Raw genomic sequence first — 17,178 nt, 5'->3', positions numbered from 1 at the left:
CTTACACGCACGCACGCACGCACGCACGCACGCGCGCACACACACACACACACACACACACACACACACACACACATCTATCTATCCATCTATCCATCTATCCATATAAATATATATAAAAATGCTATAATTACTGCCATTGCATGAGTAATATTTAATAATGAATCATGTAATCAATAGAAAAGTAACTATAGTCTGATTATGAGTATTTAAAAAAAGTTATATAATCCATAATTCATTTTGGAACCTGATTCCATAATCCAGATTATATGTAATCACCCAGCACTGTATATAATCCACATAATGTATAAAAACAAAGATTTAAAATCACCATAATGAACAATTATGAGATGATATAAAACCAAATCAGTTAAAAAAATTGGATAAAGTATCATACATAAATAGCAGTTACAATTTTTGTGCTTTAGGTTAATATTTGAATAATACAAGACCATGTTTGCCGAGAACACACAAGTACACAAGAAACACAAAACAAGTGCCATAAACATGTCCTAGCATGGTTTGATGTTGCAGATCACTCCACTCATGGGGCGTAGAGTTCCAGTGTCTTTAATGCTGAAAGACTGTCCGGGAACCAGGCTGAACTCGAATCTCTGAAGCAGTTTGGCAAGCACAACTTTAGCCTCCATCTGAATGTAGAAATACACAGAGTTGTTATAATCACAGCAAATTTGGCACATGGAAAGCAAATTGTGCAAATGTGTGTTTGTGTTTCATCACCTGTGAGAAGACCTGCCCTAGACAAGTTCGTGGACCAAGTGCAAAAGGGTAGTAGGAGTAATAAGGCCTTTCAGACAAGAACACAATTTGATATCAGCGGATTTCATACTATTATGTTTATAACATCCTCATAAAACTACTCTATATTACTGTATCGTACCTCAGTTCCCAGAGAGAGGGAACGAGTATTGCGTTGCTATACGCAATGGGAAACTCATTTTCCTTGATTTACTGAAGCTTACAGTATATGTATAAACGCATTTGCAGCTGCAAACTGCACATCCAATGGTGCAGGCACCTCAGACATGCGACCAATGTGCTAGTCCTATGTCATTACAGGTCAGTGCCCATCAAGGGGGCGTGGCCTCAGCCTATAATAGTAAAAGAAATGGCATCCACTATCCATCTAGACAGTCTTTGCTTAGTGACTAGATCTTATGACTTACTTTTTCTACATTATTTTTGGCGTGTTGGCTTGATGAATAGACGCTCATCTGAGGTAATGTGTGTCACAGTAGCATCGTCATCTCTGACTATAACATGACATATAGCCTATAGCATGCTCTCATGTTTTTTTTAGCATTTTTGGGAGGAGTAGAATTTACATATGTGGCTTCAACAACCAGATGCATTTACACTTGTCCAGTTTTGTCTGGAATGCGGCCCAGACCACCTCCTGAAGTGGTTTGAGGCATTCAAATCCATCTCGAATGCGCTTCGGAGGGTATTTACACGTGGTCTTTTTTACGATCGGATAGCTATCTGATCACAGAAAACGCATGAAGTGGCCAGGTGTCAACAGCCTTAGATCGGTCACCAAAGCAGACAAAAAGCTGTTCTGATTGTCTATAAGAAGCAGAACACTCCAGAAAGATTCTCAGTGCTCTGACAGGGCTGAGAAGATTAACCTCCCCATCCTTGGCAAAAGAGGGAAGGGCTAATAAAGTAATAACCTGTGCTCTGAACGGCGTTGAGAGTACTTTGGGTACATAACCATGCCTGGGGTTGAGGATGACCAATGATGATTCATCTGGTCAAAACCCCAAAATGAAGGGCTCACTGAGAGAGCCTGCAGATCTTACACTTGCTTGATAGATGCCAGTGCCAACAGGAGAGCAGTCTTTATCTCTGGCTTCAGATATAGTGCTCAGGAAGGTATCCGTTTAGAGGCCATAAATGAAGGGCCCATAAGTCGGGTCGAGAATGCCATATTGTCCCGTTGACCTGTGTGAGGAGATCTTTCCTCATTGCAACAGGCCAAAGGATTGTGTCCGATAGCTGAAGCAGCTCCGGAAACCACGGCCTGTATTTCCAGAGAGGGGCCACCAGAAGGATTGCGCATCCACTCTCCCTGACCCATTTGATGACTTTTGAAATCATCGAGGGGGGGGGGGGGGGCATAAAGGGAGCAAAAGGGTCGATTTCGGCCTCTCCGAAACACACTCCATATCAAACTGACCGTCTGCGAGATCAGTGACCACTCGCTTAGGGGTGTGTTCCCCCGTGAGAGCATATCATCACCCAGCTTCTGAATGCCAGGGATATGTGCTGCTCTCAGAGCAGTCTGTCTCCATAAGAGGAGGTCTCTCGCCATGGCATGCAGGTTGCCTGACCTGAGGCCATCCTGGCGATTTATGTAAGCCACCACTGACATGTTGTCCATGCAAACTAAGACATTACCTATTAGGTTTGACAGAAATGGTTTTAGGGCCAAACCAACTGCTTTCATTTCCAGAGAGTTGATATGTAAGCTCAGCTCCGTGCTCGACCAGAGACTTGAAACTTTGGGGGTCTGCGAGCGAATTGGAGCGAGTAGCCTCGCTTTATAGTGTTTATGACTTAACTTGATAGATCAGGGTTAGGGTTTGACACATTGATTGGGATGGGTTGTCTAACATAGGGGAACCTAATACCCTTATATTGTGATTTGTGCACATGCTGAGTGTTGGACTGACTGTACAAGCTTTTGCCTGGGCGGAAGTCAATGTTAAGGAGTAAGGGAAGGTGTCTCCGAGTGGAGGGGGACCGTGAACCTGTCGTTGTGATTGTAAAACAATCAAAGCTTTGCTGGCTTTGCTCACCATATTCCTCCAGATAGCCTGCACAGTAGCCTTGGTAGCCACAAAGCTATGTCCATGGCGCTTTAGAGGTCTTGGAAGGCCTCAGGGTCCGGGCCAGTCTCGTCCAGTCTTGTCCAAACTGGAGGAGTTTGGTCTGGTAAAGCTACAGCAAGGACATCGTAAGCTTAAGGCGGAATAAGCCGCGTCCAACGAGGGCTGAAGAGTTTCGGCAGGGTTTGTTTGGGTGCGCAGCTCTAGCTCACCAGCTAGCACCGGTGTTCGGGCAAAGATAAGCAGCCACTGCCTCTTCAAGGGGCGGCAATAACTCATAGCCCTTTTCCGCCGCGCTGTCCATGGAGAGTGTTGCGGAAAGTGAAGATCCCACACGTGCAGAAAAAGGAGTGCGCCAAGTCTTGGTTAGCTCCTCGTGCACTTTAGGTAAAAAAAGGCGCAGGCCTGTGACGAGTGGCCTGCTCGCGACCCGTCAGAAAGCAGCTATCCAGCTGGCTTCGAGGAGGCTCCACTCGAGCTCGAGGTCCGAGACGGCATTCGTCAGAATCCGAAGCACTCCGCGTCAGAGTTAGTCCTAACTGCTGAAACACTGCCAGCAGACTGGGAAGCGATGATGGGGTCGAGAGAGCCCAGTCATTCCTCCTCAGATGCGGCGATGGAGAGGCTGTCGTCGTGTCCTTCGATGGATCCGCTGAAGGAGACAAGGCCAGCCATGTGGGCACGTGGGAAAGCGAGGCATGCGGAGACGTAGCGGGATAAATGACTCTTGCACCTGATTCAAGTGCAAGAGTCATTGGAGTGAAGGGGTTGGAATGAAGTAGCTTCATTATTTATAGGTGTGGTTTGGGGGTAACGGGAAACAAACCAATAAGAGCATTATATCACATTCCTTTTAAGAGCATAATGAATGAGGTGCGCTTGTTCCATGGCGCAATTCTATTTTAACGGCGCATTTACCAGGCGCGCTTCATAATCATTGATCGATTGATGTTCTTGTCAGGGCCGTAAAAGAAAGAGAAGTAACATTGGGGATGGGACAAACCCACCCAAATTAGCTTCGGTTAAACATGCATATAATAATTTGGGTAAATGTGTAAGCTTTATGCCTATTTTTCCCATCATCATGGACACAACAATGTCCCTCGTGTTTAAGTATTTTTCCTTATAATAATGTATCATTTGCAAAAAGTAAAATGCATCTGTGTAGATGAAAGAATAATCTACTGTACAGTGTATGCGTGCTGGTCATACTCTGTATTATGGCCAAACATGCGTGCTTTGAATCTGAATGTACGCGCAACGCACCACTGACTTTAGACAAATTTTTCTGGTCATTGGCGCAATTGTTTTCTGAAACTGCAAAATAGCACCAGGGATAGTTTGCGCCTGAACACGCCTCCTTTTTTTGCGCTGACCTGCCCATCAAGCGCAAGTTCATTCCCTAATTTACTGACATGCGTCTGTGGAGGGAAAAGTCCGCTTTGCATGAGTGCAAAATAGGAATGATATATGCGTCAGTGTACAAAGTCATTTGCGCCGGTGTGCAAGATAGGGCCCATTAGCTTCGGTAAATAGAGGAAAAGGAGTTTCACCACTGTTTATAGCTACACAATACGAGGTAACCGTTCAAAAGGGAACTCATTTACAGCTTGTCCTCATAATGACTTACTTGGAGGCATTCATATTAAATCTCTCAGGATCAAACTTCAACGGATCTTTGAAAAACGTTTCCAGTCTTTGAGAGACATACGAACTTAACTGTATGGAAAAAAGGTTAAAATGGTTCAAAATAGTCATATTAGTAAAATTGATAATACCATTGATTTGAATTTATAAGATTTATTAAAACAGAATTAAGTCATAATTTACTCACCCTGGTGTTGTTCTAATTCAAGTATACAGAATGATACCATGCAACAAGTGTCGTACATCCCACATGTTCTGAAGGGTTTATGATAGGGTTAGGTAAAAATCCAACCAAAATTTAATGTATTATTTACAAAAAACCCTGACTTCTGTGCATGACTGCATGTTCATGAGACTCTATTAGCACCACGGTTTACTGTGACTTGCCCAGAAAAAGCACACAAGTTGTGAGGATTCAAAATGTATAAAAATGCAGTATGAAATACAATGCCTAGAAATCTTTCTACAAGGAGTTGATGATAGTCAGAAGGACAGTTGACAGATGTGAAAGTGATAACTTCTTGTTGTGACGAACATAACGAAAATATTCACCTCAGGGAAGAAGGCACATGGATTGTAATATCATGTCGCATTTTTTACTAGTCTTGTTTTCTCACAACTTGTGTGCCGTTTCTGGGCAAGTTGTAGCGCACATTGTGGAGCCGTGCACAGAAGTCTTTTGATTTTTGTAGAATAAAACATACAATTTCGGGGGGTTTTTTTGCCAAACCCTGTTGCATATGCCCAGAGCACTTGTAATTTACAGTATGTGCCGCATGGGTTCATTCTGTGATACTTCTGCGTCTTTTTTTTTTTTAAACTTGATACTAGTCTCTATTCACTGCCATGAGATTATATGGATGAGCGTGAGAGGGACTTTTAAATTTTTAAAAAATTTTTTTTACTAATTCTCCTTTTGTGATACAAAAGAGAAAGTATGGCACTAGAACAACACACGTGTGAGCAAATGTGGGCGAACTAACCCATTTAAGTCCCCTTATAGTCAAAATCAAGCTTTTAATGTTTTTTATATGTCTATGTGGTGTTTTCATATGCTTTAAGACAAACCATGTACAAATTCATAAGTCAACACCATTGCTGAGTATTTTCTCCTTAAAACTGCAGTGAACCAAAGACACTGTCTCAAAATCACTGTTTGAAATCACATCGCTGGTGTTTCAGTATTCACAAACTACCTTGTAACCAATCGGGTCAACGTGTGTTCGTCAACGAGTAGATGGTGTGAGTGAGTGAAGGCGGGATAATTTGCGTATTCAACTACATATAATAAATGAATCAAAGGTGTAGAGTTACATATTTAATTTTGGTGAGCAATGATTAGTTTTAAGAGATACAATTATTGACTACAGGGGGACTTCAACTAAAATATAATATTTCCAAACAATGTTGAAAATTTCTTTCTATCTCCATTCAAGTAGAAAGTATCTGTACTTGTGTAGCGAGAAATAGCTTCCCCAGCCAGAAATAGCTTCCCACAGAGTGACTAGACCAGCATTACTGGGAATCTGGCAATACTCACAGCAATAGAGCAGCCGGCTGGAACTTTCAGCCCATTCATAACCATGTCCTCATGCAACCAGCGATTGGTTCCTGGAGCAGTGGGGTACAGTCGCAGTGTTTCCTTCAAGACCTATTGCATTGAGTCAACAACACAAAGACCATTCAAAGAAATGGATACAGAACCACTTGAGTTTGTAGCATAAAAGACCATCTCTGCAGAACAGGGGTGTCTAAAGCCTAGTTCACACTACATGATTTTAAGCCCGATTTAAGCCCTATTTGTAAATTGCTGAGCTCGCCAACAGGTCAGGGTGTTATCGCATGCAAATCGCGGGGGATTAGCTGGCAATGAATGCTCACCAATCTGTTAGTGTGAAAGAGCCAACAACGCATCAAAAACACTCGCAGATGCGTCGCCAAGCCCAGAAAAATATCTAGTATGCTAGATATCCAGAGCTGTCGCATGCCTCAACCTCACGTGATGTCATGTGCCACAGCCAATCAGAGCAAGGCATGGGTTGAGGTCACCGGTAAATCATCTTTTTTTTTTTTTTTTGCATTTTTACTTAGAGCAAATCATCGCTCAGTTTGCAGCACTAGTTTCTGTCTGACGTCCATATTTGCTTGTTGTGTTCTTCGCTGGGTATTGGCGCGCGTGCTGTTTTGTGTTATTTCCGTCTAGTTTTAGCGTGTGATTTTTCGTGACAAAAAATGGTTTGTAGACAAAATAGAATCGTTGGGTGACAGAGTTGTTGTCAACTCGTGTGGTGCGTTACCTCCTGTTGTGGATCAATCACGTTGTCTCGTGTGGTGTGAACAGCTTAACAACTTGAAAACTCCTGATTTCACAGAGAGCAAGTCATGTAGTGTGAACCACACAGTTCAGCCCGGCGTTTTAAAATCATGTAGTGTGAACAAGGCTTGATCCTGTTCTTAGAGATCTACCAGCAGAGTTCATTGTCCAACCGTGATCCAACACACTTGTCTGTAATTAACAAGTGCTCCTGAAGATCTCAATTAGCCGGTTCCGTTGTGTTGGATCAGGGTTGGATCTGAACTTTGCTGGAAGATAGATCTCCAGGAACAGGATTGGGCAACCCAGCTGCAGACCAACCTGAGACAAGTAAGTGAATTTCCCAAGGTCTTCATGTGAAATGTCTCTCTTTGTCCCAAGAACTTCATCCACTTCTGCTTTAGCCCTGGGAATAAGAGATTCAAACTAAAGAATTGTAATGCAAGTCAATGTGGAAGAGGTCCAAATTTCCAAGGATGTTTTAGCATTTACCGTTTATATATCTCAGGATGTCTCCCTAATTCCATGATTGCAAACGAGAGCTGATTTGCTGTTGTCTCTTGCCCTGTAAAAGAATCAGGCACTGTTTACTGTATATTGGCTGGGGTTTATGAGCAAAAATCAAACAAAGCCATTACTCACCAGCAATGAAGAAAGTCACGAAATTGTCCAACATCAGCTCATGATCTTTAGCGTTAGTAACTTTTTCCTCCTCTGCAGCAAAAATGGAAAGTGTTTAATAGTTAAGGAACCCTACCAGTGTTGTGTTGAATATGTTATTATTAGGGCTATTGACTTGTCCTAGTATAGGTCATAAACCCACCTCCCCATGTTATTCAACGGGATGTGAGACCAACTAAACAATTAAATGACACTTCACATATCCTGTATCCAAAGATAGTTTCTGTCATTTAATGTAGTTTATATCACGTTGATGTAATTTCAAGAGTTTGTTTTTAAAATAAGTTTATTTTTAGTTAGTTATTATGTGATGCTATAAAAACGGTGCTGTGAAATCATTTTTGACAGGTTCTCTGTCCGAAGTAGTCACTGAAGCACCAGCAGACTTTCTCATTATGTTGACTATGTGGTTAGTAGTTGTATTTAACGAGGTACTGCAATCAGCAGACATCATTGGAGAAGAATGGAGCAGACAGAGGCCACATAATGAAAGTGCGGGGTGTGTGCTTGCGTTTGACAAGACAGCGGCCTTGATTTACTTCCTGCTCACGACTGCGCATGTCTGTGTCACGGTGTATGGTGGAGTGCAGCAGGCTGAAGGCGTGGCCAGGGCGGAGCAGGCTGAGGGCGTGGCCATGGCGGAGCAGGACGTGCCGGAGCAGGCCCTTTGGGCGGCCACGGCGGTGAGGACCCTTCGGGGCGGCCACGGCGGTGAGGACCCTTCGGGCAGCCGTGGCTGGGACATAGGGCCCCCCCAAAAAAATATTTGGGCTGAATCCCCGGATTAGGGGCAGACAGGGCATGGACAGTCTCTCGCTGGGCGGGTTGGACGGTCTCGGGCTGGACAGTCAGGGCTGGGCAGAGGTGACGTGAACAGTCTCTCGCTGGGCAGAGGTGACGTGAACAGTCTCTCGCTGGGCAGAGGTGACGTGAACAGTCTCTCGCTGGGCGGGTTGGACGGTCTCGGGCTGGACAGTCAGGGCTGGGCAGAGGTGACGTGAACGGTCTGTCGCTGGGCAGACGGGACGTGAACAGTCTCTCGCTGGGCAGACGTGCATTTCCTCCCCCTTCTCAGTCCGTGGCGGTGAGATGTTGGCTCTGAGCTGTCCCTCACTGGCCCAGGGTCGAAGGGGGGCCGGGTGGAGAGTGGTGTTGAACTTCTTCTCGACCACCTCCTCCTCTGCGACCTCCCACGAAAAATGACTAGACAGGTTCCATGAAAATAATCTCTCCTCTCCCACTCAGTGGCTGGGGAAGAGAAGTTTGAAAACATACCGCTGGATTCAGGGTGTGACGGAGTCCTTCTGTCACGATCCACACACGGGAAACAGGGGTAAATCCAAAAGCAGTATTTATTTAGAGGATAATCCAAACTCGTAGTCACACATGCAGGGTCAAACCAAGAGAAGCCATCAAAACAAATAAACAAACAGGAACTAGGAACTGACCACAGACCAGAAGTGATGTGACACAAAATACAAGGACTCCGTGAAACACACTGAACAAGACTGGGTATATATACACATCTCTAACAAGACTAACACTGGGAAGAACAGCTGGGAACAATGATTACGGGGAACAGCTGAGTGCAATGATCAGTAAGTGACAGAACAGGATGATGGGAAATGCAGTTCCAGAAGTGAATGACATAGTGGGGAAGGAGGACATCTAGTGGACAAACAAGGGAACACATCCAGCCACTGTGACGGGTATGGTATGATTAAATGGTAAATTTAAGCACATTTTGAAAATAGTTTTTTTATAATTTGCAGCCTATTTAAAAATGACCTGTAGAACAAATGGAAGAAGGAAAATACACATACCTGCCGTTTTGAGGATTTGCGTGAGAATGTCTTGCGGTACATCGTCTCCATTTTCAATTGCTGTCTTCCTGTTTTGTATCCATTTTTCTCCTGTTTTACGCAGGAGTTCAGTTGCATCTTTAACTTGCTGTATAATCTTCCAATTCTTGGGAAAAAGCTGAGGTCCCACATTTAAAAAATAAAAACAGATTATATATCATTAATCCTACTACTTTAGGGTGACATAAGCAATTGTGAATAAATTCTTACACTAAAAAATGGGTCTCTGAGATCCAACACCATGCCTTTTAAACACAGTTCTACTGCATTCTGGAAGGGGCTGTCAGTTTGCTTCAAGAAATTCAAATCGACACCGAAAGCCACCTGTGGATGAAAACAGCTACTAAGTATTGATCGACAGCTGATTTGACATTCCTTGTATCAGAAAGGAAAGTGAAACCTTGCAAATGACATCGAGTGTGACACAGTTGACCAGGTCGTGCATGACGGCAGGTGATTTCGTCTCTGCTATTTCCTCCAGCTTGTCCATTAGGCGCTCCGACATTTCGTTAAAAGTGCCCATCAAGCCTCGTAAGTATCTGACCAATGAGACGGCATCAGCTGAGGTGCATCTGTATCACATTTCAGTTTATCAGAGATTGTCTATATTTGACTCACGAGCTGCTAAAGGCAGGATCCATGATGCGACGCTGCCTGTACCAGACGTCATGGTCCGCAGCCGTAATCAGCCCATTCCCCAGGAACCTGAGAACATTGAGTCATGTGACTTAAAGGGGTCATGAACTGGCTTTTTAAATTTTATTATATTGTTGTCTGGGGTCAACTTATGACATTCACTTGGTTTTTGCATTCAAAAACATCAAAATGAAATAGTTATAGGCTATTTTCTACCCTAGTTTTGAGCCTACCTGAAAAACACTCGGTTTTTACAGGCGGCTCGGATTGAAGACTTGGAAGTAAACGCCCACTGCTGTGAGTGGATAACAGTTTTGCATATTATAATGAGTTTCAACTCACCCGTCGATGTACTTGGGGGAAATTGTTTTGAAAACGTCCAATGTTGTAAAATGGCAAATGGAATGATTCGACCCAAAGTCTGTGTGTTGCACAATTCCTGTCAGATCCAATATAGACGGCACAGCACCTTTCTTTACTCTTAATCGGTCTGCAAATCCAGTCTTGTTTACAAAACAATCCTCAGTGAAATGAAGCGAACATATGGACAATGTTTTACCATTTAACCATACAGTCCTATTGGCAGTGTTGTAGTCGAGACCACCTCACTCGAGTCCGAGTCGACACCGAGACCAGAGAGAGTCGAGTCCGAGTCAAGACCGAGTCCATAGAGAGTCGAGTCCGAGTCGAGTCCGAGACCAGAGACGGTCGAGTCCGAGTCGAGACCGAGACCAGTGAGGGTTGATTACCTAATTTACTTTTATTTACTTAGAGAAATCCTTTTTTTTTTTTTTTTACTGAATTTACTTAGTTTAAAAAATATGATCAGTTTAGGGTAAAAATTTAGTAGGTGGTGTTAAAAGTAATTTTATTACAATTTGTCATGCGCAGTTGCGCACTAGAAAATCACCAATCACTGGGCGTGTCAATCAATTTAAAGAAATATTTTATTAACATACATTAATAATCATGAAAAATATTTTTAATTGAACTCGAGTGGACTCGGGAATAATTCCAAGTCCTAAAAAAAAAAAATTTTCGAGTACGAGTCAATTCCGAGTCCAAATGGACACGAGTCCATGACGAGACCAAGACCATTAAAATATGGTCTCGAGACCGAGTCCGAGACGAGTCCGAGTCTCGAGTACTACAACACTGCCTATTGGAATCCAGAGGAAGCTTATGCAGCCACTTTCTTCTTCCACAACCAGGCACTGCACAATATTTTGTATTGCTCACTATAGCTCAATCCGGTTTGTCATCACGTGGTAGGCCTATCTTATTTAGCTATGTGTGTAATGCACGAATCGGTGGGCGGGGCTAAACCGGCCGTGTTGAAGTAGGCGTTGATCATCTTCTGCGGGGGTGGTGTTTTATCCTCTTTGACGTCATATTTCCCCACTTTGAAAAACGAGTTGTTTGCTGAGGCTGGTGTCAATAAAAGCTTTTATTGGACTAACAAGGACGTTTTCAGTTCTGAAACTTGCAGGATATTCTTATAATATGATGACCTCTTAGATGTCAAAAGCTCAATGAAAAATTTGATTTATCAATTCATCACCCCTTTAAAGTTTAAGTGTAAGGTCACCACTCGCAAAGAAAATCCCATGAAATATTCAAATTCAAATATGAATTAGGCCGCAGTCACACTAAACTTTGGGAATGCAAAATGTATTTAATAAATATTTTTTAAAACATGTATTCAACATATAACAAATAATAATAAATGCAAAATGTATAAATAGTGTACAGTTTACTCCACCTCCCCTGAAAACTGCAAACCCGCAGCTTTAAAGTGCGAGTTCTTTGAATATCTTTGGAAAGCCAAAGGTATTATACACTTTTTAACTCAAATATAATACACGTATGGTATATTGCTTGTGTGTTTCGAAGACACTTGTTATGAACTTGTAATTGTAACACAAATAAAGCACACTTTAATATCACTAATCAAGCATTTAATTAGTCCCTACAGAGGCATATACTTAAAGTATACTTGAAGTTCTTCCATTTTAGCACACTACACTAAAGTACACTAAAAGTTATACTTTACTACAATTTAATTACAACTAAAATATACTTAGTAGTTCAAAAATGGTTGATCTGAAATAGCACGCTTCAAGTCAACTAATCATTAACACACTTGAAGTATACTGAATTAGCCTGGCTGCAAGTATACTTAGCTTTTATTCACCAGGGAAAGCATTTACAGTGGTAGCCAAAAGTGATGTTTGGCTGAGAGAAATTCTTCACCCTTTATTCAAAAATTACTACAATTTGTAAGATATTTTGTAAGCCTATTGCATGGTTGTGCAATGAAACATGCCAAATAGTGCAGCCATAATTTTGTCCAGGCTGTCATACAAAGAAATTATAACACAAAACAAGCAAGCCAAATATGAGCAAGCCAAGTACGCTTAATTTTATAAGCTTAAAGATTATATGGGCAAAGAAACTCGTGAAATCAATTATAGCATTTTGTTCTACCATAAATAATTCGAGATGATAGTAGTAATTTGCCACAGCTATCAGTGTAGAGAGTTTGACACTAGACTTCACCTTGCAAAGCTATGACATATCCAGAAAAAACTTAAACATACCTTTTTCCAAACAAGTTAAAGAGCCGTTTGTAGACAAAGGGATCTTTGAGATACTTAGGTGACATCAGGACTGTCTACAATAACAGGGCAGAGATTTTATTTTGTTCGATTTTGTGGCCTCGGAAAGGTTACTATTTATTTTTTTCATAAAGACATTAAGTGTGAAATATTTACCTTTGTAGCCTCAGGACAATAAACCATGATCACGACATAATGAAAACTGTTCAGCCTGTAGACAGGGCCATATTTTTCTGCCCTTAAAAACAAGAACATGGTCACATTGGTGAGAGCTCTTATCCAAATTTCCCCAAGAGGATCAATAAACAGTATCCCTAGTGAGGAAATTTGTGCTATTGGTGAAACAACTGTGATTTTTAGGTTTTTAAGTAACGCTTTACTTGAAGGGGTGTGCAAAAGTCTGATATGACACCTTCATAATCATGACGGGTCAAATCTCATGAATATGAAGGAGGGTTTACGCATGTTTATGACAACTGTCATCAAGTTTATTCGCTCAATTATGACATTTTTTTATCCAAATATGACATTGTTTGAGATTTATGACACCTTTTTATGACACTTTGACATAAAACAATACATCATAAATTGTCATAAATATGTGCAGATTAATTATCGAACTTAAGAAACCACTTATCTTTATGGGTTAACATTACATTAAACTGTCATGTGGTTGGTTTTGACATTGGCTGTCATGAGGCAATTATAACTGTGCCATGAATATTTTTCTTGACCTCAACTACAGTGGTACAACTTGAATTTGTCATTAAAATGTTTTAATGGTCTCATGACAGACATAATAAATACATAGACGCCCTATTGGCCACTTTGGAACCTTGCTGCGATGCGTCAACGGGTCCGCCATTTTGCGGAGGGCAAGACTGCACAGTAATCAAATGTAAGTAAACGGATGAGCTGCGTTTTTCGAGCTGCGTTTTTTGGATAAAAACAAACCGTTTTTACATTTATCAATCGATTTCAGTGGTTTGTATGTGGTGTACAAAAAGTTCCATCTCTAGTTATTTCAAATCTATTTATTAAACAACTACATTGTCGACTGAAAGCGATTAAAACTACATTTCGTGACACAAAACAGCAGTATTTTTAAATTTAACCTCTGAACGTTACTATTACTAATTAAATTGTGACCAAATACAGCCAAAAACAAACGTTCAGTCTTGCTTGTGAAAAGTACTTCCTCGAAAGCTGTTTTCAATAGTGTGGCGATTTGTACAGCCCCAAGCAGGGCACAAAAGTTGCCATCCCCAATATGGCGGCACCGTTGACGTACGCTCCAGCGGCCAATAGGGCGTCTATATATTTATTATGTCTATGAGTTTAATGTAATGTAAACCCATAAAATTAAGTGGCTCCTTAAGTTTGATAATCAACTTGCCATGTCATATTTATGACATATTTATGACAGGTTGTTATCTTAGTAATGTCAAGCTGTCATGGCCACTGGCAGGTTAGTATTGCTTTAGCTTATGTCAAGTTGTCATTACAAAGACATCTCAAACAATCTCATATTCACATGTCATGTCATAATTGAGCGACTGACACTTAATGACAGTTGTCATAAACATGCATAAATCCTCCTTTATATTCATGACATGTGTCATGTCAGTCTTATGCAAACCCCTTTAAGAGCTACCCTATTTTTGCAACTGTACATTGATGAAGTGCTGACAAAAAAAGTCAAAAGATGAGAGCATAAAACTGTATTATTTTCCAGCAGTTCCTCAGAAGCTTATGCCTGAAAATGGCTTAATATGTATCTATATTTCAATAACGTTCAGTAGTGTACTTCTGTAAATATAAATTACATTAAATCATTTGACTTTTCAGAGTACAAATATCAAACAGTAAAGAAACACACACACACACACACACGAGCGCGCGCGCGCATGCACGCACACAATCAGAGAGAGAGAGAGAGAGAGAGAGAGAGAGAGAGAGAGAGAGAGAGAGAGAGAGAGAGAGAGAGAGAGAGAGAGAGAGAGAGCGAGAGATGCAATGTCACTGCGTGATATTACGTAACAATTAACATTTTGTAGGTGCAGGGTCAAGATATTACTTAGGCAAAAAAAAAAAATGCAAATAGTCTGTTTAAACATGAGATTTGTTCTTACCATTGAAGAAAAAGGTCGTGTATAATACTTTCCGAGTTCATCGATCTTCTGAAAGACGATATATGTCCCAGCAGAAAACTGTCAGATTATCAGTTTTCATGTTAATTTATCTCAACTTATCCGACAAATATTGACTTACTGTATCGTTAATAAACACAGTTATATAGAGAACAGAACACATTCATAAGTTTCTTACTTATCTCTTGGAGGTCCAGGTATATGATCATATTTCTGATGAACATGTCTTACATACAGACAATATGCAAGAAATGCACTGAAAACAGCAGCGAGCAGGTAAAACATCATGAGTGAGACCCATTCTGAGATCATGATGGTTCAGACAGTGGCTCAGTGTATAATGTGCGTCTGCCAGCCTGACTGCTGTCAAATATAAAACGATTTAATTTCCGGGTCTCTGGAACTTGTTCTGATCGATTGTGGACCACAGAGGGCAGTAACGTTACTAGTCTTCTTTCTTACATTCCAGAGGAAAAACAATGTCTGCTTAATGTCAGCCCAGCTTCTTACACACACACACACACACACACACACACACACACACACACGCACACATTTCTCAAATGTTAATCAGAGTGCTAACAGAACACTAACATAAAATGCAATTAAACAACACCATATCCCGATAATAGGCTATGTAAGATGATGTTAAATGTTTAAAATTTACCCCCATCCAGGTGTAGCCTACTAAAAGGCTTTGCACAGTCTGTTAAAAATGATAAACCATCAACCCGGCGTTAGCCTACTGTAAGACTTCTTTTAGACGGACAATTTTCACAAAATCAGAACTCCGGAGACATTTTGTGATTATTTATAGCTACTATACAATATTTCTAGGGGTATAAAGGAGTGCTGAATCCAAATCTGCTGTATACGAAGCTCAGAAATGTCCCAAAATGCCTAAAAATTGAGAAATTCAAAATGGCCGCCACCTAGCTCCAGGCTGAAATATATTTTTCAGCATATTTTTTTATTAAACAAGGTATAAACATGACATAAATGTGCTTTTGTAAGTTTTCCTACATGGGCAATTCAATGCCATTCAGATTTAGAAGTATGATTTGAAGTAACAGCTTAGATATTGCAAAAAAAGTTGTTTTTAACAATGAATAATTACTAAGTTATTATTATAATTATTACTGTTATTGTTGATATTATCAGGCTACATTTAATTATGTAGCGGGTAGGATGTAGGCAGCGGGAATTGCTCCTCGATTAAATCAGGTGGTGGCCATTTGGCGCTGCACCTTTAAATCCAGCAGGTTTCTCTGATCAGTGTTTTGCTACAGACTCTTTTCTTGGACTCTTGGTTGGTTGTACGAGTTGATGTGAATTCATGCTTAAAAGTATTTTAACCTCCTTGCGTAAATATGGTTGGCATGGATCTGATTTGATTCAGACCATTGCATTGTTTTGTGGCTTGACCTGGTATTTGTGAGGTTATTCAGTGCCGGGGTTAATTCCTGCTCCCTCTCTTCACGAGCCCTCACCGGCTGTGAATTGTGTCTTTGTGTTTCAACAAAGATGTAAGTTTTCTGTTTTTACTTACGAGCAGCGTTCAGCTGTTTGTCTTTTTTAGGCACTGTCGAACTCTCTTAATTTGTGTTCTGTTTATAGTCACTGGTTTAGACTGTGATCATGCACTACAAGTTTGCGGAGTACTGTTTGTAACAATGTTGTTGTGTGGTCACTGGTGCATTAGACCTTTAAAACAAAATACAAACAAATGTAAAAGTTACAAACTTTAATGCACGCGTTCAGGTTTTCACATATAGGGTATTTAACATCCCGTCCTGATTTAGATCAAGTGTCAATAATCAGCTTGAAAATGAAAAAGGTGGTCCTTAGTGATGGTGTTGTCAATCAAATAAGATCCAAAAGCAGTAAGATGGGTCATGGCAATATTCAATGAACTATATCCCATATGACAGCTTATTTGCAGTCCTCTTCAATGTTCTAGCAAGTGTTGTCAAGTTTCCTGCAGTTGCATGCGTCTATACATTCCATGCGACTCTTTCTGAATAATAGAATAGAAAGATTACAACCAGCACAAGTACCGGTACATTGGAATACTCTACCAGTCTATCATATTTGTGCATTCTTGCACACAATGGTCAACATCAGCTAATTCCCTATACACGTCTGCAGCTGCTGCGTTAGCTGAGGCATCCCTTGGTACACCCACGGGAAGTGAACTCCCTGCAGGCTTTAGGCATAGTAGAGACAATAGCCGTGGCACTAATTGACCTTCCTTGTGCATCCATTTCATGATCTGATCAGGATGTGGCAGGTGAGCCGGACAGTCACTTGATATTGTGAACGCATGATATGAAACGTCACTGCATGTGAGTTTCGAGGCAGAGTCTCTGATTGACGAACTTTGAAAAACAACTTCACTCTTGCTTTGTAGCATGTATC

General features: G+C 41.1%; 1 protein-coding gene across 1 annotated transcript; it reads right to left on the bottom strand.

The window, feature by feature from the left end:
* Positions 1 to 134: 134 nt before the first annotated feature.
* LOC148976500 (cholesterol 24-hydroxylase-like) lies at positions 135 to 15,151 on the bottom strand. The gene is made up of 15 exons (XM_089118461.1): positions 14,939 to 15,151; positions 14,743 to 14,820; positions 12,767 to 12,848; positions 12,593 to 12,666; positions 9,975 to 10,061; positions 9,757 to 9,895; positions 9,567 to 9,680; positions 9,318 to 9,474; positions 7,456 to 7,527; positions 7,306 to 7,378; positions 7,135 to 7,219; positions 6,040 to 6,150; positions 4,483 to 4,571; positions 742 to 808; positions 135 to 650 (listed from the first exon to the last, which is right to left on the bottom strand). The coding sequence occupies exons 1-15, from the start codon at positions 15,070 to 15,072 to the stop codon at positions 513 to 515; spliced, it is 1,500 nt and encodes a 499-aa protein (XP_088974587.1). The 5' UTR covers positions 15,073 to 15,151; the 3' UTR covers positions 135 to 512.
* Positions 15,152 to 17,178: the final 2,027 nt, after the last annotated feature.

Source organism: Pimephales promelas, chromosome 13 (genome assembly GCF_988280905.1).
Source record: "Pimephales promelas chromosome 13, fPimPro1.hap1.1, whole genome shotgun sequence".
In the NCBI taxonomy this organism is placed as follows: domain Eukaryota; kingdom Metazoa; phylum Chordata; class Actinopteri; order Cypriniformes; family Leuciscidae; genus Pimephales; species Pimephales promelas.
This window is presented reverse-complemented; position numbering and strand designations above follow the sequence as displayed.

Bases quoted from the DNA above. Each gene is read 5' to 3' on its own strand.
- LOC148976500 (XM_089118461.1), bottom strand. From the start codon at position 15,072: ATGATCTCAGAATGGGTCTCACTCATGATGTTTTACCTGCTCGCTGCT. The intron at 9,896-9,974 runs GTGAGTCAAATA...CTCATTGGTCAG, and splicing joins GATCCTGCCTTTAGCAGCTC to ATACTTACGAGGCTTGATGG. The intron at 7,220-7,305 runs GTAAATGCTAAA...TCTTATTCCCAG, and splicing joins CATCCTGAGATATATAAACG to GGCTAAAGCAGAAGTGGATG.